At 39.9% G+C, this 27,084-nt stretch overlaps 1 protein-coding gene across 4 annotated transcripts in view; it reads left to right on the forward strand.

The window, feature by feature from the left end:
• The first annotated feature begins 255 nt into the window (after positions 1-255).
• MOV10L1 (Mov10 like RNA helicase 1) overlaps positions 256-27,084 on the forward strand; it is a 38,962-nt gene continuing 12,133 nt past the window's right edge. For 2 of the 4 annotated variants that reach the window (XM_005020857.6, XM_013100797.5), the window contains exons 1-17: positions 257-545; positions 2,722-2,912; positions 8,609-8,765; positions 9,147-9,259; positions 10,177-10,367; positions 12,223-12,363; positions 13,824-14,065; positions 14,194-14,389; positions 16,305-16,499; positions 17,181-17,292; positions 18,724-18,901; positions 19,496-19,566; positions 19,929-20,020; positions 20,768-20,826; positions 21,303-21,418; positions 25,426-25,522; positions 26,457-26,635. In XM_005020857.6, the coding sequence (XP_005020914.1) occupies positions 458-545; positions 2,722-2,912; positions 8,609-8,765; positions 9,147-9,259; positions 10,177-10,367; positions 12,223-12,363; positions 13,824-14,065; positions 14,194-14,389; positions 16,305-16,499; positions 17,181-17,292; positions 18,724-18,901; positions 19,496-19,566; positions 19,929-20,020; positions 20,768-20,826; positions 21,303-21,418; positions 25,426-25,522; positions 26,457-26,635 (2,418 nt within the window). In that variant the 5' untranslated portion in view covers positions 257-457. Of the gene's footprint in view, positions 546-700; positions 798-2,721; positions 2,913-8,608; positions 8,766-9,146; positions 9,260-10,176; positions 10,368-12,222; positions 12,364-13,823; positions 14,066-14,193; positions 14,390-16,304; positions 16,500-17,180; positions 17,293-18,723; positions 18,902-19,495; positions 19,567-19,928; positions 20,021-20,767; positions 20,827-21,302; positions 21,419-25,425; positions 25,523-26,456; positions 26,636-27,084 lie in introns of those variants that run through there. The other 2 variants (XM_013100795.5, XM_072033067.1) reach the window with 2 other exon arrangements.

The raw sequence follows: 27,084 nt of genomic DNA on the forward strand, positions 1-27,084 counted from the left end.
CAGTAACTCCTCATTTACAGAAATCCAGAAAACCCATTGTGCATGTCCACAATCAGGCTGCATCCCCTGAAGCCTCCAACAGAACACACATGTTCTCTGCTTAAGTATTTGTATAGTAACTCTGTAACACACCAACTTTAATGTCATAATACACCAACTTTATTATTATCATACATCAACTTTATTATCTCCAAGGGACAGGGAACGAAACCTCACTTCCCTTTACCCTCCTCCCCGCCTACAGCGCCCTCCACAAAATGGCGCCACGGGCTGCCCTGGCGCTTCACGGCCCGCGGACACGCGGCAGCGGCTGTCCCACGTGACCGCGAACCAGCGACGTGATTGGCTGGCGTCGTGTGGGGAGGGAGCGGGAGGGCGCTGAGGTGGCGGTGGCGGTGTGGCTGTCCCTGTCCCTGTCGTTATCGTTGTTATCGCTGTCGCTGTGGGTCGGAGCGCGATGCTGGGGCTGCTCTCCAGGGTGCTCGCCTTCTTCTGGAGGCGGGCGGAGGGCGATGAAGGAGGAGACGTGAGGCGGACGGGCGCAGGTAGAGGTTCCCGCAGGGCTGCATGAGGCCGGGTGCGGGGCTGAGTGGGGCCGGGCCGGGGCCGAGCTGCTCAGGGCGGGGAGGCAGAGCGGGAGCGGGAGGGGATTTGTTGTCTCCTAACCGCGTCCTGGCAGCTGCTTCACAGCGCCTCTCCTCAGTGCTTTAACCCCTGGTGCTGGTTAGAGCATGGAGTAAGGCGTGAAGGGTGTGTGGTGCCAGTTGGGGCTTTGCTCTGTAATACCGTGTTCATAAGTAAGTTCTCTTAACGCCTTTCTAATGGGCTGTTATGTGGAGAAGATCATAGAATCAGAGAATATCTTGAGTTGGAAGGGAGCTCATTAGGATCACTGAGTCCAACTTCTGGTTTTGTCCAAATTATGTCCAATGTTCATCACTTAAAATTGCTTTTAAAAGAATTTATGATGTTGATAGAATGAAAACATCAGCAAAACAAACCTGTTAATACCTCTAAAAGATATATTTACGGCCTGAAGTCACTGGAGAAATAACTTCAGCTTTCAATTCTTCCCTCTCAGAGGGCATAAATGCTGAGGATAAAATGTTTTATCTAAGAAATACATTTTTTTTGCTTACTTTTAAAACTTGTATTATGACTATTAGGTGAAGGAATGTAGCAAAAAAAATGTAAGCATCACTCCCTATCTATGAATAAACAAAGCTACCTGAACAAGTATTCCAACCTCTTCATTTGTAAGTAGTTCTTGAAAGATGTGCACTGCATCCTGCTGCCAAAAATAGCATAACCTCAGTGCTTTGAGGCTTCAAAATGGTGTACACTTAAGATGCTTCTAGTAGGGTTATATTTAAGTATTATTGAGGAGACAGTCAAGAGGAAGGTTGCATGATGGAGTGGACTGCGCAGCACGGAAACTTACTTAAAATTATGCAGTACGCACCCAGAAGTGAGTGGAAATGACTCAAACAAGATGTAATATTTTTAAAACAAAATCTTTTAATTTTTTTTCTATGTTTAGAGCTAAACAAAAGTACTTCTTGGTTTCTCACATGGACACTTAATTGCAAAATTCGTTAAATACTACAGTACTATTAACTAGTTTCTGAGTATTTTTATGGAAGCTCCCCCAGGAATGCTTGTTTCTAAGCTACAACCTTTATGAACTAGGTGCATCAAACAAGGGAGGACTGTGTTTCTTGTAGAGCTGGAGCCTCACAGAAGTTTCTTAGAACGAAATTAGGTTTTAAACAAAGCATTGTGTTTAGATTTTAAAACCTTGTGCTTTGTGGCTGTAGAAATCTTATTTTTCATGCATACTGGTAGTATGTTCAGATTGTAGGATAATACTAAATGTTTTGTGTTGGAGCAGGTATATGGGATGGTTTAACAGGGAGGAGCACTCTGGTGACTTAAGTAGACATTTTGTTTACTGCAACATTAACTATGATAAATGCAAACATCTTACAAATCATGCTTTTTTCAAACTGCTAAAAAGTACTTCTTGCATACTTAGGTAAACAAAGCAAAACAAACTATTAATAGTCATGGTTGTTAGTGTAGCTAATAATACCTTAGAACTGTAAAGCCGGGCTGAAGTATATTAGCTTAAGCCTGACATTGTACTACAGTGCTGTTGAGGGAAAGTTTCTGTGGTGTGTAAGTAGATACTACTTCTAAAACAAAAGACTTGAAAGTTATGGATTTCCAAAGGAACAGCACTTCTCAGTTCAGAAGCATATTAATTATTACACAAACAGCTGTGATAAATTGATTTTATAGCATCATGCTTGTTCGCTTTCCCTACTTTTTCAGTGTAGAAAACTGAAATGTGTTGGATTCCTTATGAAAAGAATGCTGAGAACTGTTTCTTTTGATATGGAAAATACTGAAAATAGCTGTTGGCCCGGAACTTTTGGGAGAAATTGTTTAGCTTTCAGGTTTTTTTGTTTGTTTGTTTTTAATTTTTTTTTGAAGTATGTTTTCTATATAGCTTAAAGACGAACAATATTTGTATTTAACAAGCTTTCTTCTATAAGCCTTCAAGTTTTAAATGTGAAACTGATTTGTAATTGCTGTGGATATTTAAGCTAGGCAAGAGAATGACTTCTTGATCAAAAGTAATAGCATTCTTACTAGCATTCATTACACATTTAATGGTTCTTTGATCAAGTGATTTGCTTTTACACCTACTTTTTGTAGATGCAGGTCATAAAGAAGTAAAAACCATGCAAGGAGTGGTGACGAGATTTTGCCATGATTATGGGATGATCAATGACTTGATAATCTTCACAAAAGACGCCGTTTCAAATGGTATGCCGCTGGCTGTTGGACAGGAAGTTATTGCTGTTGTTGAAGAGGACAAAATATCAAGTGGCTTGAAGGCCATCAGGGTAAGAGGTGAATATAAATGGTAGTCTCACTTTCTCTGTAAATTAATTGAGACTGTGTGTGTTGTGGAAGTTACTATAATTTTAGTCTCCTGAATGGTTAAAAAAAAAAAAAAAAGAGAAACTGCCAGCTTTTCACTTACAGAGGATAATTGGTTTTGGACTGAATGTATGCTATTTTCTTTAGCGTATTATTCTTGTAGTGCTCGTGCTCTGAGTGTAGATCCAGATGTAGTAAATATTATACTGTTGGTTGAGGTAAGTGCATCAGAGTTTGTTTAATCATAGCTAACTCAAATCTGTATGTTCCCTTTTGAGTTTGAGTTATATTTATGACATTGCTATATGAATTGATAGGGAAATAAAGCAAGTGTCTTTAAGTTTACTTTTCTGGAACAAAAGTGAACAAGAACACAAATGTCAGAATTTCTTAATGTAAAAATTCAGTAACTTAATGCCAGAGTTTTTAAAAGGGACATTTTGATGCTTCAGTACATCTCGATGCTTCATCTGTAAACCTACTTCAGGCTTGATTATCTATTGCTTTCAATTTTAATCTGCTGTTATTTTTTAAAATCAGATAGGCATAGCTCAGGTGCCTGTGATAATCTAGCTTTCTTACACAGAGAGGCTGAGTCAAATAGCCCTTCTTTTGTTTGGATATTATGTAAACATAACTGCTGCTTCAAAGGCTGCCAGCCATGCAGAAGCACTTGGTAACTGGGGATACAGAACCAATCTTCTTTGCTGGCATCTGCTCAGCTTAGCTACGTTATGCTTTGAGTTCAGCACTGGGCCAGTGTGCTTCATCAGCAAACTCACCCTGAACAAAAGCCTGAGCCAAAGACAGTAAGTCTAGCTGGACTTGAGCTGGCTGCAGGGAGCCAGTCTCAATATAACTGTGATTTTGAAGCTGACTTTCCTTGTAAATGGATATTTTATAATTAAGAATTTTAGGTTCTCCTGCTTCTTATAAAGAATGTAGTTATCATAGTAGCTTCAGGCATCATGCTGCAGGTAATAGGAAGTTGATGGTTAAACAAGGTATTAGTAAAGATTACAAAAAAATCAGAATAAAGTTCTTATACAAAGGTTTAATGGGAGTAGAAGCGATCAGATTGAAGAGCTCATCATTGCTATTTACTTGCCCTTACTATGTTAAGTCGACAAATGATGTCAATAACTAGGGAAAGGAGGTCAAAATCTTGCACTGATTAGCATGTAGAGTTGATGTCTCATACCTTCCTTCTGTGCAGTATCCTGATTTTGTTACTTCAGAAACGTTTTGGTCAGTATCCAGCAATAACCAGCTGTCTTACGGAAGCCAGTTTGCATTATCTCGATGTGTACCACACCTCGCTTAGTGTCAAGTGGTGTATGTTTGTAGCAGGATGATTTACAGATCATAACTGAAACTGGTGGCTTGTCTGTTGCAATGTATGGTTTTCCGAACATGTCTGTTGAACAATCCTGAAACTGTAGAGCGTACTTTTTATTTCTCATTTTCACCTTCCCAAATCCTTAAAATCTGAGCATTTGACCCATCTATTTTAATTTCCCACGTGTCTGAATTCAAGCTCAAACCGTAAACTACTGAACAGCTGGAATTCCACTTGATGGTCATGTATATGTGCAGAGGCATCTGCAATGCGTCTGCGATGTGTAGATCATGTAATTGCTGGTGTGCCTTGCTGCATAAAACATCCAGTGTTCGGAAAAGGTGCATGTGGTGGCAGGCATGTGTTAGATGTGTATGTGAGCTTTATGTGAGTATATATGACTGAAAATGTAAGAATTTTAAAAGTGACTATTCATGCTGCTGCTCTTTTTGAAGAGCTGTGTGTATGGCCAGTAGAGCCTTTGTAAGGAAGGACCAAATACCATCACAGGCTGCCTTCTGATTGATTGCATGAACAGTTCAGTACAACACAGCTCTATTCCCTGTAGTAGATTCTTCCTATCAGTGTGATTTTGTGGATGTAGGAGAAGTGAAGGTATGTGTTTACCATCTGAAAGAGTTGCTTTCTGTAAAATATGTGTTCCTACAGAAGGTAATCTAGAAAGTTACATTTATTTTACTATCACGCTTAATTTGCCTTGAATTTAAAGATCCCCTTAAGATTTTAAGATCCCCTTAAGATCCTAACTTCCATCAGTCAGTATAGCTGTTAATTTTATGGAAAGACCTGGATCTACTTAACCTGTAAATGGGAAACCAGTGCAAAGATACTGGATGGTGGCCGAAAGCCTTTTTTGTAATCGCTATTGATCAGTAATAACCATGCTTTTCAGTTGAACATCATACACATTCCATGAGATGAACACTGAGTTAAGGGGGAAGCCAAACTTTCTGGCTGCTCTAAGGACTTGCACATAAGTTCCTATTTCCATCATGGAAATAGCCTAGAGGCTGCTTATTTATTAAAAATCAATGTTCAGGAGTTTTTCTTCATTAGTGGCTGAATTGGCAGTAACTGTGCTGAGTCTGGTAAAATGAAGTTGGTTGAAAATGTGACCTCTCAAATAAAAGTAGATAGAAAATTAAGTGCTAGAAGACTTAAGTGATTTGCATTTTACTGTGTGATGTTTGGGTGTTTAGATGCATTTTATATATTCATGAGTTCTATAGATGATTGGAGAAACGTAGTAGTTACTTCAGTGGACTTTTTTCAAGCTCCGTTGCTGGTTAGATAATAACTAATGATGCCAAACTATTTCTGAGATGTTTCCAGTTCTTAACAACTAGGTCTTTTTTAAATCTGAATGTAAGACATCTTTTTTTATAACATGATTTCAAGAAGATTTCAAATGTTTCATGCTTCCATTTTGCGCTGTTTTCTCCTGCCTTTTACTCAGAATAGCATCATGAACAATTCCTGAAATAAAGATGTTTCAAATTAAAAATCAGAACTATGTAAGACTACATCACATAGTAAAATGAACTCCAGTTACACGCAAAATTGTTGGAGTTTTTCCTTGGAAACCCATTTCATTTTTGCAACCAATGCAGTTTTGCTGATGAAATGAGACTAAGGAAAGAGTAATAAAGACAGAGTTTGATCATAGGACCTAAAATGAAATACCACAAGAAATCTAATGTAAGATTTCTAAAATATTGTCAGCTCTAGGACTTATATTTAAAAAATAAATAAAAACCTAGCATCTTGTAAGGTAACCTCATTTTCCTTCATTTTATCTATTTTAGTGGTATTCACAATCAAATAAGTAAGGAGAGACAGCTCATTTCTTCAAAGGATGCAGTAGTCTGTGAACTCCTGCAAATAAAAGAAATATGGTACAACTGTTCTTTTCAGACAGAAGAGGAAAAAATGCAGTATAGCAGTATTGACTGTAGAATACATAGTTGTGTCCTTAAACTGTTTGCAAACCGGAGTAGAGATGGGGTGCTGAGCAGCCTGATAGAGCAGGTGGCATCCCTGTCTGTGTCGGGGGTTGGAACTGGATGATCTTGAAGGTCCCTTCCAGCCCAGGCCATTCTGATTCCATGGTGGGCAGCTGAGCTCCACCACAACTGTGCTCTCACTCACTGTCCTCAAAGGGAAGCCCCTCATTCTTCTGTGCCACTCCGGGGGGAGGAGGTGGAAGAGGGTGGACTGGGGAAAGGTGTTTGCAGTTTTTCTTCGTTTCTCACTTCTCTAGCTTGATAGTAATAGGCAATAAATTTCTCTAATCTTTCTCTACTTTGAGTCTGTTTTGCCCGTCACAATAATTGTTGAGTAATCTCCCTGTCCTTACCTCAACCCTTGAGCCTTTCGCATTGTATTTTCTCCCTCTTTCCTTTGCGTTGAGTGAGAGAGTGTCTGGTGGAGCTCAGCTGCCCAGCTGAAGTAAAACCACCACAGCCAGCATCAGGGATATGATCGGTATGGTCAAGACAAAGCAGTTAATATTCAGTCTATTCTTGCTTTGTAATGTACTTGTTCTTGGTAAAAATGGTCTCCAAAAAGTGCACTACACAAATGTAACCGCATGTAACAAGTCTAAAATTCCTTTTAATATTTATGAAAAGTGTGGGCATAGGACTGATTTTCATCTCTGCACAAATGTTGATCTGTAAAAGAAAGATGACATTACACAGACTCCTTTGTTGGGGTGACTTTTCACATTATACATTAAGGAAGTACTTTCTAGTTCTGAGTTTCTAATCTTCACATAGAAGTGAAAACACTACAGTTATTTATTTCTTTTCCATCCAGTTTAGGTTGATTTTGTTCTGGTTACTCTCACTGCATTATGCTAGGTTTCCTCTCAGCTTCTTTATTCTGGTTGTGAATTTGGAGATGCTTTCTGAAATAAGCTTTCGTGGAACATCACCTTAAAAAGATGAAAATATTATTGACTGTGTTAACTTAATGATCTGATTTGTACACTTACACTACATATGTATCAGTCATTGAAAAAGTTGTCCACAGGCATTTCATTCAATTTGTTTAATCACCGCAGAGATATCTTGCATACTTTCATAATGCTTTCTTCCATCCTAATCCTCGTTACCCTCACAAAAGAATTGGCAATCTCCTTCCTTCTGCTCTGTTGCACAGTGCAGTTTCTCTGTGTACTATACGGAGTCAGCAGTTCTTGTGTGACAGTTGAGTGCATCTGTGCGGTGGCATTGGCATTGTTACTGGTTCCATCAGCGCTTCTAGAGAGCGAGGAAACTGAATAATAAGCATTTGAAATGTAGAGCCAGGACTCCTGACCCCACGATGGTAGTGGCCCTACAGAAGCAAGGAAGGCAATTCACAGCTCTAGGCATTGTTAGTGTGCTTATATTGAGTAATTAACAGCAGAGGTCCTATTATCCTTGGCCCCAACATAACCGTGCGGGGTTAAACGGGTTTGTAAACTTTGATAGTTTGTGGCTTGCATTCTGCAAAGGCCTGCTTAAGCAATTAAACTTACTTTTGAGGTGCTGATACAGAGAGCATTTAAGAAGCAGATGTTTGTTTTCAATCTCAATGATTAAAGAATGACTGAGGGACAGCCTAAAATGCATAAGGTGTTTATAAATGGCATTTTGACAATGTGTATTTTAATTGCTTTCTGAAATAGTGATGGTCTAGATCCACTTGCATACAGTTAAATTGCAGGGTTGAGGATACAGTTCCTCTTCTCAATATTAAGAAACCCTTAACAGTAGAGCTAATGCAGAAGAGGCATGACATACGTTTGGCAAATCAATATTTAACTATTTAACTGTCTACCACTGAAGCATGCAGCAGATTTCTTAAAGGGGAAGTTCCTAGCTGTTTACTGCTCCTTCTTGTCTACAAAAATGAACAGCTATGGTGAGTATAGCATTGTCTAATGAGTTTGACTTCCAGCAGCAGTTGGAATTCTGAGAATTTCATAAAATCTATATAAACTGTCTGTGTTGCCACTCTCTGTGCTACCCCAGCCCGAGAGACAACATCAATTGGCTGCCTAGACCGCTGCTCCCAGAGCAGAGACACCAGAGATGGACACACTGTGTCTAGCTCAAGTGCCAATTTATTGCTGTGTAGCATAGCTTCTTACACCTGTACACACGACCGCCCCTGATCCCCCTGACTCTTTGTTCCACCCGTGGTCCCTCCCAATCCTCCCTCCACATCTCCCCCCACAGTCTGCTTTATAAAATAAGCACACACTTGTAAGTGTCAGCTGTGCATGTTTTTTTCTGTTTATTGTATTAATAGGTAGATGCAGTGCAGACTACATGGGAAAGCTACAGTACCGCTTGTGATGCTTCTGAGCAGCATGCCAGAATATTAATTGGCAATATTACTTCTCTCTGCAAGGATGGTGGCTACATTAATCAGACTACTCATTTCACAATGGAAGATGTCTGTGAAGGTGTGTAGGGGCTTTCTTGTTTGTTCTTCCTTAATTTTCTGTTAATCTGAAGCACGAAGACCGCATCACAAAGAAGTTCTGATAGTGTATGTAGTGAAATAAATAAGGGGAGTTGAGTGAAGAAAGCTGTGTTGTCATTCTCACTGAGCATGATGTACTTGCAGTCCTGAAGTATAGAAGTGTACTTTCCACTGGCACCATTTGCATAGTCTGTCATAACCTGCTCGGGATGAGAACAACTAAAAAGAGAAGCTTCAACTCATTGGATCTAAATAATTCATTGTTCTGGCTGGTCGCATTGTTTAACTTCAATTAGTTCTGTATGGGAGTAATGCAAATGCAATCAATTGCAATTAACTTGAAATGTTCTGTTTCACATAGGTTTCAAGCCTTATGTAGGTGACTTGGTGCAAGCACAGTATTTTATTAAACCAACAACATGGAGCAGTGAAGCAGTTGATGTAAAGCCTTTGAGATATAAGCGAGTGGACAAGGTAAACGTTCTGTGTGTTGTTTTTCATGGAATCATAGGATGGCTCAGGTTGAAAGGGGCCTTAAAGATCCTCCAGTCCACCCCCCTGCCATGAGCAGTGATGCCACCTACTACATTAGGGCTTCTGACAAGGGGAATCTTGCATGAAGTTGCGGAGTTTGTGGGTACTTTCAGGATTGCAACTATTGGTACATGTTTTTAAAGATGTGTTGCATAAAAGATAACCAACTCATTGCTGGTTTAGAAATAATCCTATATGTGAAGGCCCTTTTAAAATTTAGGCACGTTCTGGATAGAACAGGCTGATTAACTAACATACTGGCTATTAATTCTGAATTTGGATGCTTACTGGTTTAGTTATGTTGAAAATCCACACATCCCTACTGCAGCCAAACTTTTAAAGAAGCAATAACTGGAATTTGTGTTAAACTTGACCAAGTATGTCGGCTTTAAAACAGTAATTGTCCCTTTTTTATTTTACTGAAAATACTCATGCCCTCTAGTAATAGTGATTTCTATGGCTTATTGTATTTAGCTTAACTTTATATGTAGAATAATATCTGCTTGTCCTCATAGGAAGAGGAGGAAAAGAAAATTCCTCCTGTTGTGACTGCTAGTACTGAAGTCTTCCAACTTACCCGATTTATACAACGGGTATCATTATTAAGTCAAACGTACCACATGGAAGTAGAACCTAATGCTTGAAGTGCTTCTGTCTCTCTCTTTACATCTTTAAATCTATAGACAAGACAGTGATTCTAGGTTAAGGCTGTATGTTTGTCTTTCAAAAATAATTGAAATTTCAGATTGTTGCTTTGTTAATGCTAGTGTGACTTTCACAGAAAACTAAGCAATGATAGTATGTCACTTAGATTATTCAGTGTTACTTGGTATTACCTACTTAACAACCTGTTCCAGGTTCGCGTTTCCAGCGTCTGTGGAAGAAATGGTACTGTAGATGAGAATATATTTTTCACTTTGGATTCGTTGAGACTTCCTGATGGCTATTCACCTCGTGTACATGATATAGTGAATGTGATTGTGGTGGAGAGCAATCAGTCATTTTATGTTTGGAGAGCTCTCTGCTTGGCTCCAGTCGACCAGAAGGGGTAACATTCATTCTTTTCTTCTTTCCACTTGCTAATGACTAAGGATAAATTGCAGCTTGCAGTTTAGATGCAATTTTCTTGCATCTATTACGCAAGAGATACTGTGGGTTGGATTCTTGACTAGTTGACTAGAAGACATGATTATGGGAAGATCAGAGCGTTATGTTTTAGCCCTGGCTCTTTCTCCTTCCTTTCCAGAAGGTGGAGGCATCTGTGCTTACTAAAGGAGTAAAACCAGTAGCAGCTGAGCTCAGAAATACAGCTAGGCAAGGATGGAATTTTGCACAATTTAGTTAGAATAATGCCAAGCTCATGCTTTTACTTAATTTTCAGTACTTTGTGATGTTCTTCCAGTGAGGACTTTACTGTTTGAAACCTATATTCAGTGGAACTGACATGAAATAAATATAGTTTAGTATGGGAAGAAGCACAATCTTATGAAATAATCCCCTACAGAAATGCTGAATATGCAGTAATGAGCCAGTAGCAGTTCTGCAGGACACATCTGTAGCTGGACTTCTGAGTTCAAGTCAGCACTCAGTGCTGACAGGGACTGGGTGGGATTGCTCAGCCTGATTCTGTCAGCCAGAAATAGGCAGTGGACCAATGGGAGAGTCAAAAGGAGAGTACAACAGACCTTCCTATACCTCAAAAACATCACCTATGGAAGAATTTGCTTTCTTCCTCTCTAGAGGCAGTATGCCCCCATAAAGGGCAGTATGTCCATCTTCAAAGGACCTGTGAAGAATGGAATAAGCTGTTAGTTCTCACTGGAAATAATGCTTACCTTGTACCTAGGTAGAGCTGGAAGTGTTTGCATCACATTGAACACAATGCAGTTTGTTTGGTTGAGCTTATTAGTGATGGATTTTATATTCAAAAATCTTACAAAAGTAGATATTAGGGTTGATTTCTCAGGTTTCATGGATTTTCTTACATCAAAAATGAGCCAGGGTAAGCTGCAATGGGAGACATCTAGTGGGCTTTGAGAGTAAACTCTGCAGCTAATAAAGAGCAGCTATGATAATTTTATACTTCATTGCGTTAGGTGACTAAGGTACTCACTGAGGATATATAAATATCAGAGAAATGATTAAACCAAGTGCCATTTTAATGAACTGAATACTCTCTTAATTGTAGAGCAGAAATAATTTTGAAAAAGGCTTGCTGGTAGCTGACACTGACCGTTGAGAGCTACAGTTGCTGTCTGACAGGAAAGAGCACGTGGCTTTGGTCTTGAAGGCTTTTTTCATCACTAATGTGTATAACAGTAGTATTTAAGGTTTTTTTTTGTTTTTCAGCTTATTAAACTTTTTAAAGTATGCTTGTAGACTGCAGCAGGCAGAAGACCTAAGTGCTTAGGGTATGTGTTCAGAAAGGTTTGAAGGCTAGTCATTTTTCTTTCTCAAGTTCTGCCGCTCAGCAAGACTCTTGCTAGGGACCCTGGTCTCTCTTGTGTCTTGGTTCAGCTCCCAAAGAGATCCACAGTAGCTTCAGTCACTGTTTGGATTTGGTTCAGTTCTTCAAGGAAGACAGCTAGCTTCTTAATCAATTTTATCTTGTATTAAGAGTTTCAGAGTTTGGTTTATTGTGTTGTTAAAAACAAGCGTTTCATCAACTTGATGAAACAACATCAGCTAATGAAGGTAACTTAATGGTTTTGGAATTACAACTAGCTGAGAAAGCAAAGCCTCTCCCCTGCTTGTTCATAAATATTGTGACTATTCTCTGGTGTAGTTGTTCTTAAAGATAATTACTGAGTGAGTGTGCTGAATCAGTGATGTTTTCATAGTCAATTTGTTTTAAATTCCCTACCTAAAATTGAATGACTACATAAAATCCAATCTTCTTACAGACAATCTCACTCCAACCCAATTGATCTGGATGACCCATATGAAAACTTAATGAGAAACAAAGGAGGGCTGGAAGTATCAAGAACAACTGATTTTGGAACTCTGAAGCAGGGGGAATCTAGAAGCATGATCGTTTGGATAGAGTAAGCCCTTCTGGTTGTTCTGAGCTTTCTTCCTTTCCACCCCTCCATAATCTGTAAGCTTGTCTTTCATACAGAAGCCTTTTGTCATTCAGTGTTGTTGTTTATGGCCTTTAAGTAATCCACTGCAGTGCTTTTATCAAGCAGGGCAACTGAGCTCTGCTACAGCTGCTCTCTCACTCCCCCTACTCAAAGGAAAAAGGGGAGAAAATACAGGATCAAGAGTTGAGATAAGGACAGGGAGTTCACTTACCAAGTATTGTCATGGGCAAAACAGTCTCAGCATAGGGGAATTAGTGTAATTTATTGTCTGTCACCAGCAGACTAGAGCAGTGAGAAACTAAAAGCAAACCAAAAACACCTTTGCCCCCATCCACCCTCTTCTACCTCCTCCCCCCAAGCAGCACAGGAGAATGGGGACTGGGGACTGGCGCTTTGTCTCTGCTGCTCCTTCATTGTCACTCCCTGCCCCTGCTCCAGGTGGGGTCCCTCCCACGGGATGCCGTCCTTCCCGAACTGAGCCTGCGGGGGCTGCCCACAGGCAGCAGCTCTCCAAGAACTGCTCCCCCACGGCTCCGTACCACAGGCTCCATCCCCCAGGAGCAAACTGCTCCAGCATGGGTCCCCCATGGGCAGGTGGCAGCTCCCCCCAGACCCCCTGCTCCTGCGTGGGCTCCTCTCCACAGGCTGCAGCTCCGGCCCAGGGCCTGCTCCTGCGGGGGCTTTCCATGGGCCACGGCCTCCTCCAGGCCACAGCCACCTGCTCCACCAGGGACTCCTCCACGGGCTGCAGCGTGGAAATCTGCTCCATGTGGGACCCATGGGCCGCAGGGGAACTGCTGCTGTGTGCCTGGAGTGCTCTTTCCTCTCTGAAATGAGGAGCAATGTAAATGTTTTGCTTGTGTGTGTTCAGTTTAAAATGCAGATATGCTGTGTTCCTCAGTCTTAAAACAAAACTGTTGTACACTTGTATATTAAAAGCATACCAGACTTTTTTTTTTTTCAAAACCTGCATGCTGGCGTACTATGTTGGTGCATCCTTGGATTTTCTATTTGTTTTAGTGGGGTTTTGTTCACATCTGTACAAAGATGCTGAGGTGGAGTCCAACCTGAATACCACCTATTTGTTGCTGTGTGTTTTTTTCCTAAAAGTTTGTTACCCGGTATTTGGAGAAGAAAAAGAAAAGCTGTTGCTTTTTTCATACATGGTACTTCTGTATGCATGTTGCTGGTTCTTCTGCTATACTTTGTAGAGTGGTTGGTAGATCTGGAAACACTACATTCAGCAGAGGTTCTAGGCCTTGTGAGTTAGAAGCAGCAGTTGCTTCTTTCCAGTAGTGGTTATGAAATAATGGTGACCTGACCCCACTACAAATGGTTGCGTTTAACTACAGGTAGAATTAAGCTTGCAGAGATGAATCCTAACTGTGCATTTAATTACGTAATTACATAACTATTTCTAGGAATAAAGGGAGTGTACCACAGTCCTTAATCAGCTGCAGATTAGCTGGATGGGTGAAAGACAAGCAATTCAGTTTTCAGATTCCTCAAAAATGCCAGGACAGTCCATCAGCGCATCTGTCATCTTCTGCAATAAATCAAGAAAATGTCTCAAAAGCTGTGATTAATTTCTGTAATGGCAGTGGAGGAACAGCATATGAGTCACTGAATAATGCATGCGTTACGAAGAATGGAGTCATTTCAGGTACAGTGAATTATTACCATTTGAATTCTGAGTGTTAACTCATGAGAAGACCCATAGGTTTCTTTGAAGAGGCTTGCCTGTGCTAGCCATAACAATCCTGATAAAAGAGTTTGTTATGTTTCCTGCAGATGAAAACAGTCCTCAGGAAAGGAATTTATCAAACACAGAAGAAAATGTTTCCCTTGTAAAAGATGAGAATCTCTATAATGGTGAAAAAGAGCAAAAAGAAGATGTTGAACAGGCAGTAAATCACACTAACATTACTGGAGAAGTCATCATACCACCAGGTGGAAAAACATCTGTAGTGATCATATGCACAGCTGTGTAGGTATTTCTTTGTTCTCACTGATATGGTGGAAACAAATCATAAAAACTGACTTAATACTTCCCTTATTCTGGGAACTGTTGTGGGTTTTTTTTTTGGTGTACATTAAAGCCAGTATCTGTTAGCAAATGATGTAGAAATCTATACTGGCACTTGAAGTGGTTGGCATTTTAACATTTCATTCTGACGTTTGTCAAGAGAAAAGATAATAGTAAATGAAGAAATATAGTGGGAGTAGGTAGTTTATGGGAAAAGGTAGTAAGGTAAAGGTAAAGTCTACAGCTGGTTGTATTCTGTTTGGGAAATCAGTTGCTTTATGAGCAGTAGAGCTAATGCAGCTTTCCAGGGGATTTCTGTGTGTTGTCTGATTGATGTTTCTTCTGGTCTTAGCACCCTGAATGTATTCACATTGCTCTACATCCCAGTCTCAAACTTCCCTGTCCTGTGATGTTAAGTGCAAGTTATCTGTGCCAGGGAAAACAAAACAAAGCAAAAGATAATAAATCACCTTGTAAATGAAAGTACTTGCTGTACAAAATATTTCGTCGAACTGGCTAAGAATAGTAGGTTGTGGTTTGGTGAGCTCTTTCGGAACTCAGGAAGGAAACTCTTGCTGGAAAACTTACTTTCATGTAATTTTCAGTTACTTTTGATGTAGCTCTATAAACTGTGTACCACCACCATTGATTTTTATGATCTAAGTTGAACGGGGAAAACAAGGTCAAATTGTTTAATTCATCAAAATGATAATACATGAACTTTCCAGCTACTTCTGTTACTCCCTGCCTCGTGATTTTAAAACAGCAGCAATTTTCCTAGGGTGATTTAGCTGCAGTTTGGAAGGTAAGCTGCCAGCATGGCCTGTCTTTATGGAGAGAGATGTGTAGAAAGAGCAATTAATATTTCACTGTAGATCTGTAAATGCCACAAAGCCTGAATGAGGATCTTAAAACAATCCACACAACTCAATGGGAGAGTACAGTATGAAGGTAACAAGTACTGGCCACCTATGGGACCATAAGGCCTGAAAATTTAGACCATAAATTTGGACAGTTTGGTGTCTGCACTGAATTTGTATATATCAGGGAGGAAACAGACTACAGCTTTAACCTGAGTAGGTAGTGTTAGTTGGCACAAAAAAAGTGGCACTTCTGCCAAAGAGAGAGTAAGCTGGAATCCTTCTGGGATGCTTCTGTTTCAGACGCACAGTAACAGTAGTAGACTGTGTAGTTAGTGCTGAGGAGAGAATTTGGCTCTAGATAGTGCTGGGAAGAGTCCTTTAAGGGCTTTTGGAGCAGATGGTGTGTGCAAAGGGTTTTGGTCCGATGTTCGTTAGAACTGGATCTGAAGAAACAGTTCCCTCTGACCTTTTTTCTTCTGTCACTCCCCAGGCCCACTTATAGATACAAAGTGCATTTTTTTCAGAAGATCAAGATCTTTCCTGCTTTCTCCACTTGATGTGTTTGCAGTTAGGACTCCATTCTGAGTAGCCTTAAGCAAGGCAGAGCAAAAGTTGTTGCTGCACACTGCTGGGGGGGGGGGGGGGGGTTAGGGAGGGGATCTGCTGTAGGCTCCTCCACTGGAAATGCTTGGCTCATCATTTTCAGGAGCAGTAATTACAAGACATTCCTTGCGATGGACGTATTAATTCTGTACCTGGTATGTTGAGGAGAGGGGTTCTGTCCCTTACTCAAGCTTTTGATGAAATTGGAGTGTTACATTTTTTTTAATTTTTTTTGTTTTATAACATGATACCTGGACTGAACTCAGTGTAGGGAGTGAGTGTAAGGAATTGCCCCAAGTTAGCAGCTCTCTTGTTACTAAAACAATGTACGGTTTTACTGAAAAGAGTACTTACGGCTAAGGAAAAGACAATGTGATGATTTTAAGAACTTAACTTTTGCTTGCTTGAAGAAATCCTGGATACAGTAAAGAACTCCTGTTGCTTGGATTTTCTGATTTTACTATCGGACGCTATATTGAAACCACAGTAACAAATGAAGCAGAGCTTCTAATAGCACCTGTGGAACCATTTTCTTCAAGAAAGCCTAAAATTACTTCAGTACCCCAGCAAAGGACGACAACGGTGGTTGCCCCTATATTCAAAAGGTACTGTGAGTTAGGGGGGCGGGGAATAATGCTTGTCTTATCTTGTTGTATTCAGTATTGCTGTATCTGTTTTGTAATGCTGACAAACGCCAAACAAGAAGAATTTGTGAATATTTATATGTGTATGTTGTAAACGTTTTAATTTCAGATTTTACTGACACGTTTTTGGTAGTGTACTGCTTGATTTTTTTGTAGTCTCTTCATACAGAAGCTTCCTACTATATAATGTGATTTTTAAATTTTAAATTAGTTTACTCTGCAACTGTCCTACAAGTAACAATTGTTATTGTAGATTTTTTTTCTTAATAATTTTCTAGAGTAAGTTAGCTTCTTAATTCCTCAAGCAACCTGACATCTGTATTAGGTGATGCTTTTCCTAACTTGATTTCAGAAGTTTTCCTCTTCCAGATAAACTTCTATAATACTTAGTATTTGCTTAGTTATAACAATATCACTAAATGGAGAAGAGGATAGAAGCAGACACTTTTTTTAAATACTGAGTAATTGGAACACTTATCTTTTGTCCCAATGTAGAAAACTTAACAATTATCACCTTGAAGCAATCTGTTGTTTTGTGGCATGTGGTTTCTTGTAGCCTTGAGGATGTGGCATGTTAATTTGCTGTCCTTCAAAAAAAAAAAAAATGAAGCTACCGAATGATTTGACATGTTCTTGTTTCAGAAATAACAGAAAGCTTCCAAGCTTCCTCCCGCATTATACCATACCAGATGAGTTAAGAAGATGTGTGGAGCAGAAGTTAGACGTACTGACCTTCCAGCCTCTCCTAGCAGAGGTATGCAAGTGTAGGTTTATGTAAGAAATTGTGTTTTATGTAAGCATGTCTGTTCAAGCTGAGCTTAATTTATCAGAAACTTGTAACCCTTAGTGTAATATAAGTTGATATAATGGTGTTAGCGAGTAGACTAAGACTGCAGTCTGTACCCTGTAACTTAGACTGGTTTCAGTATGTCACAGCATTCAAGCTTAGAAGAAACTAAAATGGTAAATGTGAAAAACTGAAAAGGGAGTTATATTATAGCAGGGAGAGATATTACAGTAGGTAAAAAAGATTCCTCCTCACTTCTCCTCTGCAGGCATCATTGAAAGGAGGTTTCAGGGTGTTGGAACAGTAGTCCAGCAGTTGTTTCATAGGAAATGAAAGCGGAAGTTCTTAGGCTTATTGCAGCAATAGAGGATTCTTTTCTGCTTGTTCAAAACCTCTTTTTAAATTCTCAAATGTACAGCTAGTTCAATTTCTTCCCATGAGTGCAGCAGTTCTAAAATACATTTTCTTAAAAAAGAAACCTAAAGTTTAGTACAAATATTAGTCATTCTTCAGAAACTGTCCTGATTTCTGGTAGAGCCCTGCTGCTGATCACTTCCCCTCCCCCCCCCCCCCCCAACTTTGTAAGGACTTAACGGGGGCAGATATTTAGGTAAAATGTGCTGTTTTCTTTCTGAACGGCTCACAAAACACCCTGAAATCATTGGCATATGGTAGTGTGCTAGAGATACTGTCTAGAGAAAACAGTAGTATTTTAAATAATTTTGTGCTGAAAGCCTGCTGGTAATAGTAACTTTTTTTAACCACATCTTAAGTTCCGTCTAATGCTGGTGACTGTTGTGAAGTCAGCACCAGAAAAGCACTGCTCATTCAAATTACATTTGAGTGAGAATTTATCGAACTGAAAGCATTCCTTGCCGCCAGTCACGGTTTAGGGAGAGGTTTGTGCTGTCGGTCAATGTGTCTTCAGTGAGAGTGCATTAAGCTGTGAGGGGGGGAAGTTGGGATTCTTTCAGCTTGCCGTAAGCTCTATAATCATCAGACAGGGCAGAGACTGATATGACTCCATCTTTACCTATCTCTGGCCAGCGTACTTAAATTTTTAAGCTTTCTGAGACTGGTGAACATATAATTCAGTTTCTAAACTGCCCCTGAATTCAGATGTTGAAATGCCCATTTTAGTTATGGGAGCCTAATATTCTAGGAGACATGGTTAATGCTTTAGCTGACTGGCTGTTTTATCTGATCTCCAAAGATACACAGATTCTGCACTGACTGTTGTGGGAGTTGAGCTTAGTGCATTAAGATGCTGTATTTAGTCACCTTAACTGGCAGCTCAGCAGTCTATAACTTGAACTGTTTCATGTAGTACTAAGATTGGTGGGGTCTGTACCTCAGCGTAGAAATTGCAACTGCAGTGTATCCTGTTCTGCTTTTCAGGGTCTTAATATAAATAATTACAAAGCAAAATTTTCTACTCTGTTATGGCTTGAAGAGATCTACGCAGAAATGGAGATAAAAGATTTTAGCATGAGTGGCATTACTTTGAAAAGGAATGGGAGCTTGTTAGTGTTAGAAGTGCCAGGACTGGAAGAAGGCAGACCTCACCTGAATACAGGTAGTAATTGATGTGAGATAAAGCCAAAGAGTTTGTTGATCTGTGTTTTTAGTGCAGTGCAAACTCTGTTGCATTGTCATACGCGTAAGGATTTGAACACAAAATAATTAATTTAGGCTACTGTACAGGTGATCTGCACTGTTAGTGTGTAAGTCTTACAGTGCCTGCTATCTGAAGAAGCATTACATGTCTGTTCTCATGAGTCTTCTCATATTTTTTAACTTACGTACAAAACTGGAGGAAGCTTTTCACAAAACAGTGTGCAATGTTTATTTTTGCAATAGGGGTATCAAAACTGGGAAAGTAATTAAGTATTCAATGTTATGACACACAGGATTCCAGAAAGTTTTGAAGGGTCTGATGGCACCAATACTAGGTGCCTTCTAAAATGTGATCTGAACTGCTATATGCAGTTAGGTCCTTCAGAGGTACTCATGGATCCAGCAGTTTTGCTGAAGTTAGTGAACATCTGTCATCCTGCAAATTCCAATCTTAACCATACAAAAGGGGAACAAATGAAGTGCCGCGGTGAGAATTTTACTATTCCTTGTCACAATGTCAGCTTTTTTTTTTTTTTTTTTTTTTTACAATTAGGTGATAAGGTGATACTGAAAAGTCAAGTCTACTCTGAGCATATAATAGAGTACGTTGCCTATATTACTGAGGTAAGCGAGATGTGTTTTCTGTTGAAAATACAGTAGTCCGCAGGATTCAGAGGGGAAGCGAGCACAACTCATGGAGCTTAACCTGTTTTGGGGAAGCTAGATTTTTATCTACGCCCTAAATAGTGTATTTTTATTGTTGATTTAGTTGTTTTGAAGATTGTAGGCTTCCTGTTTTCTACCTAGATTATAATTGTCACCTGCCCTAAAAGCACTCATAACATAATCTAAAAATGTAGTGTATTGGTATTTAGTAAATCTAGGTATTGGCTTTTTTTTTTTTTTTATTCCTAGTGCTTTCAAAGATGCTTTATTGTGTGTAAAGGACTAAGCCCTACATCAGTAAACTTTTTTTCTTGCAACAGATACGTAATGAAGAAGTTACTCTTAAATTCAATGCAGATTTTGAACAGGCTTACAACTCGGAACCCATGGATGTGGAATTTGTTCACTGCAGGTATTTTATAGACTTGAAAAGAGCTCCATTTTGTGATTCCTCTATTAAAGCAACTTGAAAATATATGAGGCTGTCAGTTGGTAGTCTGGGCAGATAAAGGAAGGGCACAATTAAGAACTCAGGTGCCAATTCTTTCATTTCTTTCCAACTATATTCCTTGATAAGACTGCAATGGTAGGCACTACATACAAAACAGAGACAAGACAAGAATGTTTCAACATGTAAGTGATTGCTGCAATGCCAGGCAGTGAAGTAGTTTTTGGGGTGGTATGGGATTTCTTGTTGCTGTGTTTTTGGTTGCATGGGTTTCTGTTGTGTGGGTGGGTGGTTTTGTTTTGATTGTTTTTTAAGAAAAATATACCAATATGGCTGCGAGACTATTCATAAACCTTGAATTTTGCTTTATTTGTGGCATGTTATCTATATATAGCTGCGTAGTCTTCTATCAAAGATTGGCTTTGCCAAAAACTTACTTGAAAGACTATCTGACTCTGGAGTGCAAAGGCATCTTTGTCTCACTGAAGGGCTAGAGAATATGTGTATCAGTGCTGCTCACAGCATATCTGTTGATTAACATTTCTGCAGTGCATTTTTCAGTAAATACGCTTGTGTAAAAACTCCTGTTTTTGTAAGCAATGGTTCACAGAAGAAGTACTGGATGCCTTGTAGGGTGTATGCTTTTGCAGCTTACAGAATGTTGGGATTTTACTCTAACCGCAAACTGCTGATCTGCCATTCTAACAACAGGATTACTAGCAGACGGTGCCAGCTGGCAGTTGAACAAGCTACCTGTCTGGGTGAAAAAGGTATGTTTCAGTTGACTAAAGCTGTCTGGAGGGGTTTGGTTATGTGGAGGCTCGTGTTTTATATTGCTTTCACATCAGGGCGTACTGAGAAGAATGCATTATAATAATATGTTCTTACAGTTTCCTGTAATTATTTTATTTAAAAAAAAATAGAAGAGCTTTTGGCCGTCACAGGGGACGTAAATGGAAACTTCAACTTCTGTCAACAGTTTGAACCAATGAGAACTGTATAGGCCATGCTGTGGTAACAGTAATATGTGAAATGGCAGTGGTTTACATTGCATCAGAATTAAATAAAAAGCACAGGCACCCTGTGTCTTATGGTTGAGTAGAACAATTCATATGAACTTCACGTGGGTCTTTCCCAGTTCTGCGATAGGTTTTGTTTCGAAAACTTAGAGCAAGCTGATATCAGTAAAATGTGTGTTGTGTTTAAGTGGTTTTCAAATTCCTTTCTTTATTCCCCAAACTTGAAGTTTTATTTCCAGAACGGCTTCTCTTACGGTCACCACAAGCTGTCAAGACCCAAAATATTACCGAGTATGGTGGTGTTGATGACGGCCTTGAACAATACTCCCAGCAGGAGAGTAAGGTAAATATTCTGTAAATATTTGTTAAAACTCTTAACAGCATTGGTAACAGTTAAGTACTGCACAGTTGTTGTTAGAAATGAGAGAATCAGTCGTGTTCTGCTGCTTCTGAAAGCCGATGCAGCTTGTCTTCAAAAAGGGCAAGAAGGAGGACCCAGGAACTACAGGTCAGTCAGCCTCACCTCCATCCCTGGAAAGGTGATGAAACAGCTCATTCTGGAGTCATCTCTGACCTTCTGGAGGATAAGAAGGTGATCAGGAGTAGTCAGCATGGCTTCACCAAGAGGAAGTCATGTTTAACCAGTGTGATAGCTGGAGTGAGCCCAGTGGAGGGCTATGAAGGTGATTTGGGGAATGGAACATCCCTCATGTGACGGCAAGCTGGGAGAACTGGGCCCGTTTCTCTTGGGGATTGAAGACTGAGATCAATATGAGATCAATGTGCATAACTATCTGAAGGGAGGTTGTCTAGAGCATGGAGCTGGTCTCTTTTCAGTGTTGCCTGGTGACAGGACAGGAAGCAGTGGGCACAAACTGAAGAATTGTGAGGGTGACAGAGCACTGAAACAGGGTGCACGGAAAGGTTGTGGGGTCTCCTACTCAGGAGATAATCAAAACCTGCCCAGCTGCTGTTCTTTGCAGTGTGTACTAGATGACCCTGCTTGGCAGTGGGGTTGGACTCGATCATCTGCAGAGGCCCCTTCCAATCTCAACCGTTCTGTAATTCTTTCTGATGACAGAAGGTCATTTGACACCTGGAGAGAGAATTTGGTAGCAACTGATGCTATTAAGCAACCCTCCCACCTAGAATGAGAAGTGCTAGTAACAACCCGTATGATTATAATTTGAATTGTCAGATTTGCATTAAACTAGTTTTAATAGCAACTTCGTAATACATGTGTAAAGTCTTCTCACTGTGGCAGGAAATAATTTTATGATAAAAGATAATCATCCTGGCCTGAGGAAATTTACCTGTGCTTCTTAACTGCTAGTTAAATTACAGGAAGAAATTATAACATCTTTCTTAAAAGGAGCTTAAGAATGCTACCTAATCATTCTTACTATTTGAAGCAGGACTGTCACCAATACCAGATCAAGTCTGTGTTGTGGTTGGGGTTTGTTTGTTTTTGTCCAGGGTTTCCAGAGCCTCCGCGTAACCTGTTTCAGTGTCTCATAATCTTTCCACTCAATTTTTTCCCAATTTCCAGTATCAATTTTTCTACCCACAACTTGTGGTTGTGATCCCTTGTTTATATAGTATGCTACTGCAAAGAACTGTTGGTCTTTTTTTTTTTTTTTCTCTAAGTCTTATTTATTTAAGCCCTTATGGGCATTAGATTCCTGTTTACCTCCTCCAAATTTAGCTAAAAAAGCTAAGTTCTTTAAGTTCTTAAGAACACGCTGTTGGTTTGTATGCATCTAGCTGTAACCCAGGATCCTGGAAAGGGCTTAGGGAACCCACTCAGACAGTGGGTTCACAGCTTGTCTTGGTTCATGCAGGTACTCAGTCCCAGGTACAGAGCTTTCCACTTCTTACTGATTTTTATGATTTTTATTTTTTTTTTATTGGCCTAACTGTAAAGTTTCTCATGGTCCCTCTGAATTGTAGGTGAGCCATCAGGCATTTCAACTATTAATCCTGACTTTGTTTGCTATTTTATTGAGGGTGTGCTTGGTCTCATACTAATTCTTGAAGATGCTAAATAGTACTGGCCCCAGTGACAACCTTGGGGTTCATAGCTTGTGGCCTGTTTGCAGGTGAGTATCAAGCTATTGATTTTGAACCCAGTAATTCAGCCAACTTACAGCTCATCTAACAGTGTGTTCATCTAGGTCGTGTCCTTGGACTACAAATAAGAATATTGTGGTAAATAGACCATTTTTGAAAGCCTTACTGAAGTCAGGGAGTATTACAATGACTGCTTTCTTCTGTCCACATAAGTCCCTTCTTTAGAGAAGGAAATTGGGTTGGCCACCTATTAAGAAAGCTCTGTCCCTTGTTACTGTGTGAACTGTTCTGGTCACCTTTTTCTAAATGTGTGAATACAGAAGGATTTGCTCTATGATCTGTTCAGGAACTGGACTGAGGCCAAAGAGTTGTAGTTCTTAAGATCTTCCTTGTCCATCTTAAATTGGAGCAACGTTAGCTTCATCCTGCTGTCAGGGACATCCCTAATTTGTTGTGGGAATGACAAGTTGTTTTTTAGGGGGAGGATGGGGAGGTGTTTTTTTTTTCCATTTAGTAGGCAGCAGTATCCACAACTGTATCACTGTCATGAGTCACAGCTACTGTATGAATATGGGTGCATCCAGTGGCTCAAAGTAGCAGTGGCTCATAGCACGATGTCCTTACATTACTTTTCCCTCTCATTCCCAAACTGCTCAAGGGCATTGAGTTCTTCTTTCCTGTATCGTCCCTCAATAAGTTGTCTTCTCTCATCCATCTCTGAGCTGTCTCTTCCACACAACAGTTGCAGAGTCTGTTCTTGTTACTCCCTTCCTGCCACACTTAAACATCAGCTGGACTTTGATTCTCCAGATTTTGTCCAGCTTTCCAAGCAGTGTTTTTCTATTTTTGCCTGTCCTAGTTTAACCTTCCAGCTTGCAGTTTACGAATTCATCAAGAAGCTACAAGCTTAGCTAAGCAGACCTTCTGTTGAAATTCCAGATGATCTTGTGCAGCAGGATGGTTTGTTTAAGATGTCTCAAACAGCTTTTAGATCTCCTGGGCACCTTTTCTCCCTATGTCCGCTTCCCAGAGGACTTCATTCAGTGATTCTTCAAACAAACTGAAGTCTGCTCTAGATTGTCCAAAGTTCTGACTGCTCTTACCTTTTTAGCATTCTTTGAGATCTTGAGGTTACCTTGCAGTATCTGCACTAGCGGCTGCTCTGTGGAAGCATGCTTTTTCTGGTATGGGAGCAGCAAGTCTAGTAGGGAATTATTCCCGATCAGTGTCTCTGCCACTTTTGTCAGGAAGCTGTCACCAGCTCACTCTAGTAATTCTGGAAATTTCCTGGATGTATTGCAGTAGGTATGTGAATGATAGAAATCTCCAGTGAGCAGTACAACTTGTGACCAGGAGGGTAATACAAGTTGTTCGTGGGAAGTCCACCCACGTTGTCCCATTCCTGGTGGGGAGTTGTTAAACCGTCAGACAATATCATTTCTGTTCCATCCTCCTGTGGTGACAACTCGGGCATGTCTCTGGTTTTGCAGTGAATAATGTGCAGTGGAGGAGCTCCTGCACATAAGCACGGAGCCATACTGGTAAGAGCTGCAGCACAGCTAGTTACTGCAAGGTGCCTGTTCTTGCAGGGTTCCTTCTATAAGGGTGGTGGGGAACATGACTTGGACCCCTCATCTTACCCCAGAGATCCCTGTATGACCCCCTGAAGCTCTGATCTATTCAAGTCACTAGTACCTGTGGATAAGCAGCAGAGCAAGTAATGAGAAGCACAGGACTGCGGAAGCCTTGCAGTATTTCCATGGCATCATGGCTCTGGGGAAGCAGCAAAAATCCCAGGATAATATGGCTGGAAAACAACTACCTCTGTCCTGTACAAGAAGTGATCAACACCAACACTCATCAGTTCACTTGATTGGGATGAGTATTATTAGGAGAATTGTAACATCTGGTCCAGAGTGCTGTTAATGCCATGTTCACTACAGCTTCCTCCCATGCTGCAATCTGAAATCATCTTGCCAAAACGCATGGAATGTGAACATTGGCTTTTGCTGAAAGATGTAAGCTACTTAACCATTGCTTATCAAAGTGTGCAAAGTATTTGTGCAATAGATATTTAATTTTAACATAAACTTCTAGAAACCTTAGATTTAAGGTGGAAACTCCTTGCATCTTTTCTTCTCATACAAATAGGCTGTTTAATGGCACAATGCCATTTAATGGGGGGAAAAATAAAACGTAGCAACTTCAAAAATATTAGTGAAGATAATTGCCTGTAACTGTAAGATTATAAACACATTTACCTTGACTTGATGTTTTCAGGTCAAAAAACTGCAGAACAGACAGACAAAATGCATGGCATCCAGGCAGATGAACATACCAGACATGGTGACAGTTCCTGCGCAAACAAGCCAGCTTGGTATGCTTTATTACTTTCTTTATTAAAGAATAACAGTTCAGCACTGCAATTACTCAAGCCAAATCAGGACTTAGTATGGTGGTGCCTTTCAGATGCCCTCGTGCTCTTTTAAGGAGAAACTGTACAGTGGTACTAGCAGGAATTTTCATTAGAGTCCTTCTGTGGAGTATTTAAACATCTTCAGCTCAACAAGCATCCAGTGATATTTTGTACTCAATAAATTATTCCAAGCCATCTACTGGAAAATGTTCGCTCATGTTCCAAGTTTCTGGTTTGTTACTGGAATGCTGGGATAACTACTTTGGAAAAAGTGATACAGATTTTTAAAAGCATTCAGAAAGTGCATATCATTCCTTCGCATGTCTGAGAGGCATCACTTCAGCAATTAAGCACGCTGATGTTTAAATAGGGTTATTTTATCATGTTGTAGCAATAGGATACCTAAATTGTGGAATAGGTTGCCTAGATTGTGCTTCTGTTAGTGGGTTAATAAGATTCTGTTGTGGAAAGCTAGGGCTGGACTGCATGAGAGGGGGAAAAATAACAGTTGTCGTACGACTTCACCACTGGTCATCAAGTATATATCACTAGTATTATCCCTGAAAAATTACTGGAAGTGTGTTTGCCTAAGACAAAAAAAAAGTGAGCTTGATGTTAAAATTACTGAATAGTCTCTACATGTGGTTACAGTAGATAATGATAATCTATTTCTGTCCTTCAATTTCATGAAAGATCTAGTACAATTCCGAAATATTAATGTCTTATTTTCTCTGTGCTGTTCTAGGAAAATCAGAGTTTGAGGGAGGAGTTTGGTAGTTGTTACCACGTTAAACAAAAAAAAAATTTAAAACATAACACGAATTGGAGTTGCTTTAGCCTGTGTATGCTGAAAATATTTATGTTCACGTTTAATATATGCTTATCTTGATCATAGTTGATGAAACTGTGGCACTTAAGCAGAGAGCTGGTGAATTTTTCAATCCTGCTTTGAATGAGCAACAGAAACTGGCAGTGAAAAGGATAGTGAGTGGTGAATGTCGTCCAACGCCTTACATTCTCTTCGGGCCACCAGGAACTGGAAAAACAATAACGGTAGTCGAAGCTATTCTACAGGTAGACATAGATGACGATTGGGTCATCTCTAATAATTTCAGTGTTCTTAGAGTAGTTCTGTAAGTACCATCACATTTTTTTCCCAAACAAGAATTCATGAAATGCTCTTTTAAGCAATTTTCTTGGGCTACACAAAATAATGAAAGATTTTAATAGGAATTTTACAGAATTCCTGAATGACTTATTTTCAAGTCTTCCCATTTTTATATTTTTAAAGCTTTTGTGTCTAGTACCTGACTCTCAATTCCAGTACTGCATAGTGCATTCCTGAAACACAGGTATACATCAACATGATAACCATGAAATACTTCTGCTGTCGGTACCCTTAGGTTATGATTGTCAAGACTAGTGTTCTTGAACTGCAGAAGTGTGGATGAGTATAACGTGTTCAAAACTCATCTGGATTCTGTATTCAGTGGCACAACATGAGCACATTTTAGCTATTGCTG

The sequence above is a fragment of the Anas platyrhynchos genome, chromosome 1, assembly GCF_047663525.1.
Source record: "Anas platyrhynchos isolate ZD024472 breed Pekin duck chromosome 1, IASCAAS_PekinDuck_T2T, whole genome shotgun sequence".
Lineage (NCBI taxonomy): Eukaryota > Metazoa > Chordata > Aves > Anseriformes > Anatidae > Anas > Anas platyrhynchos.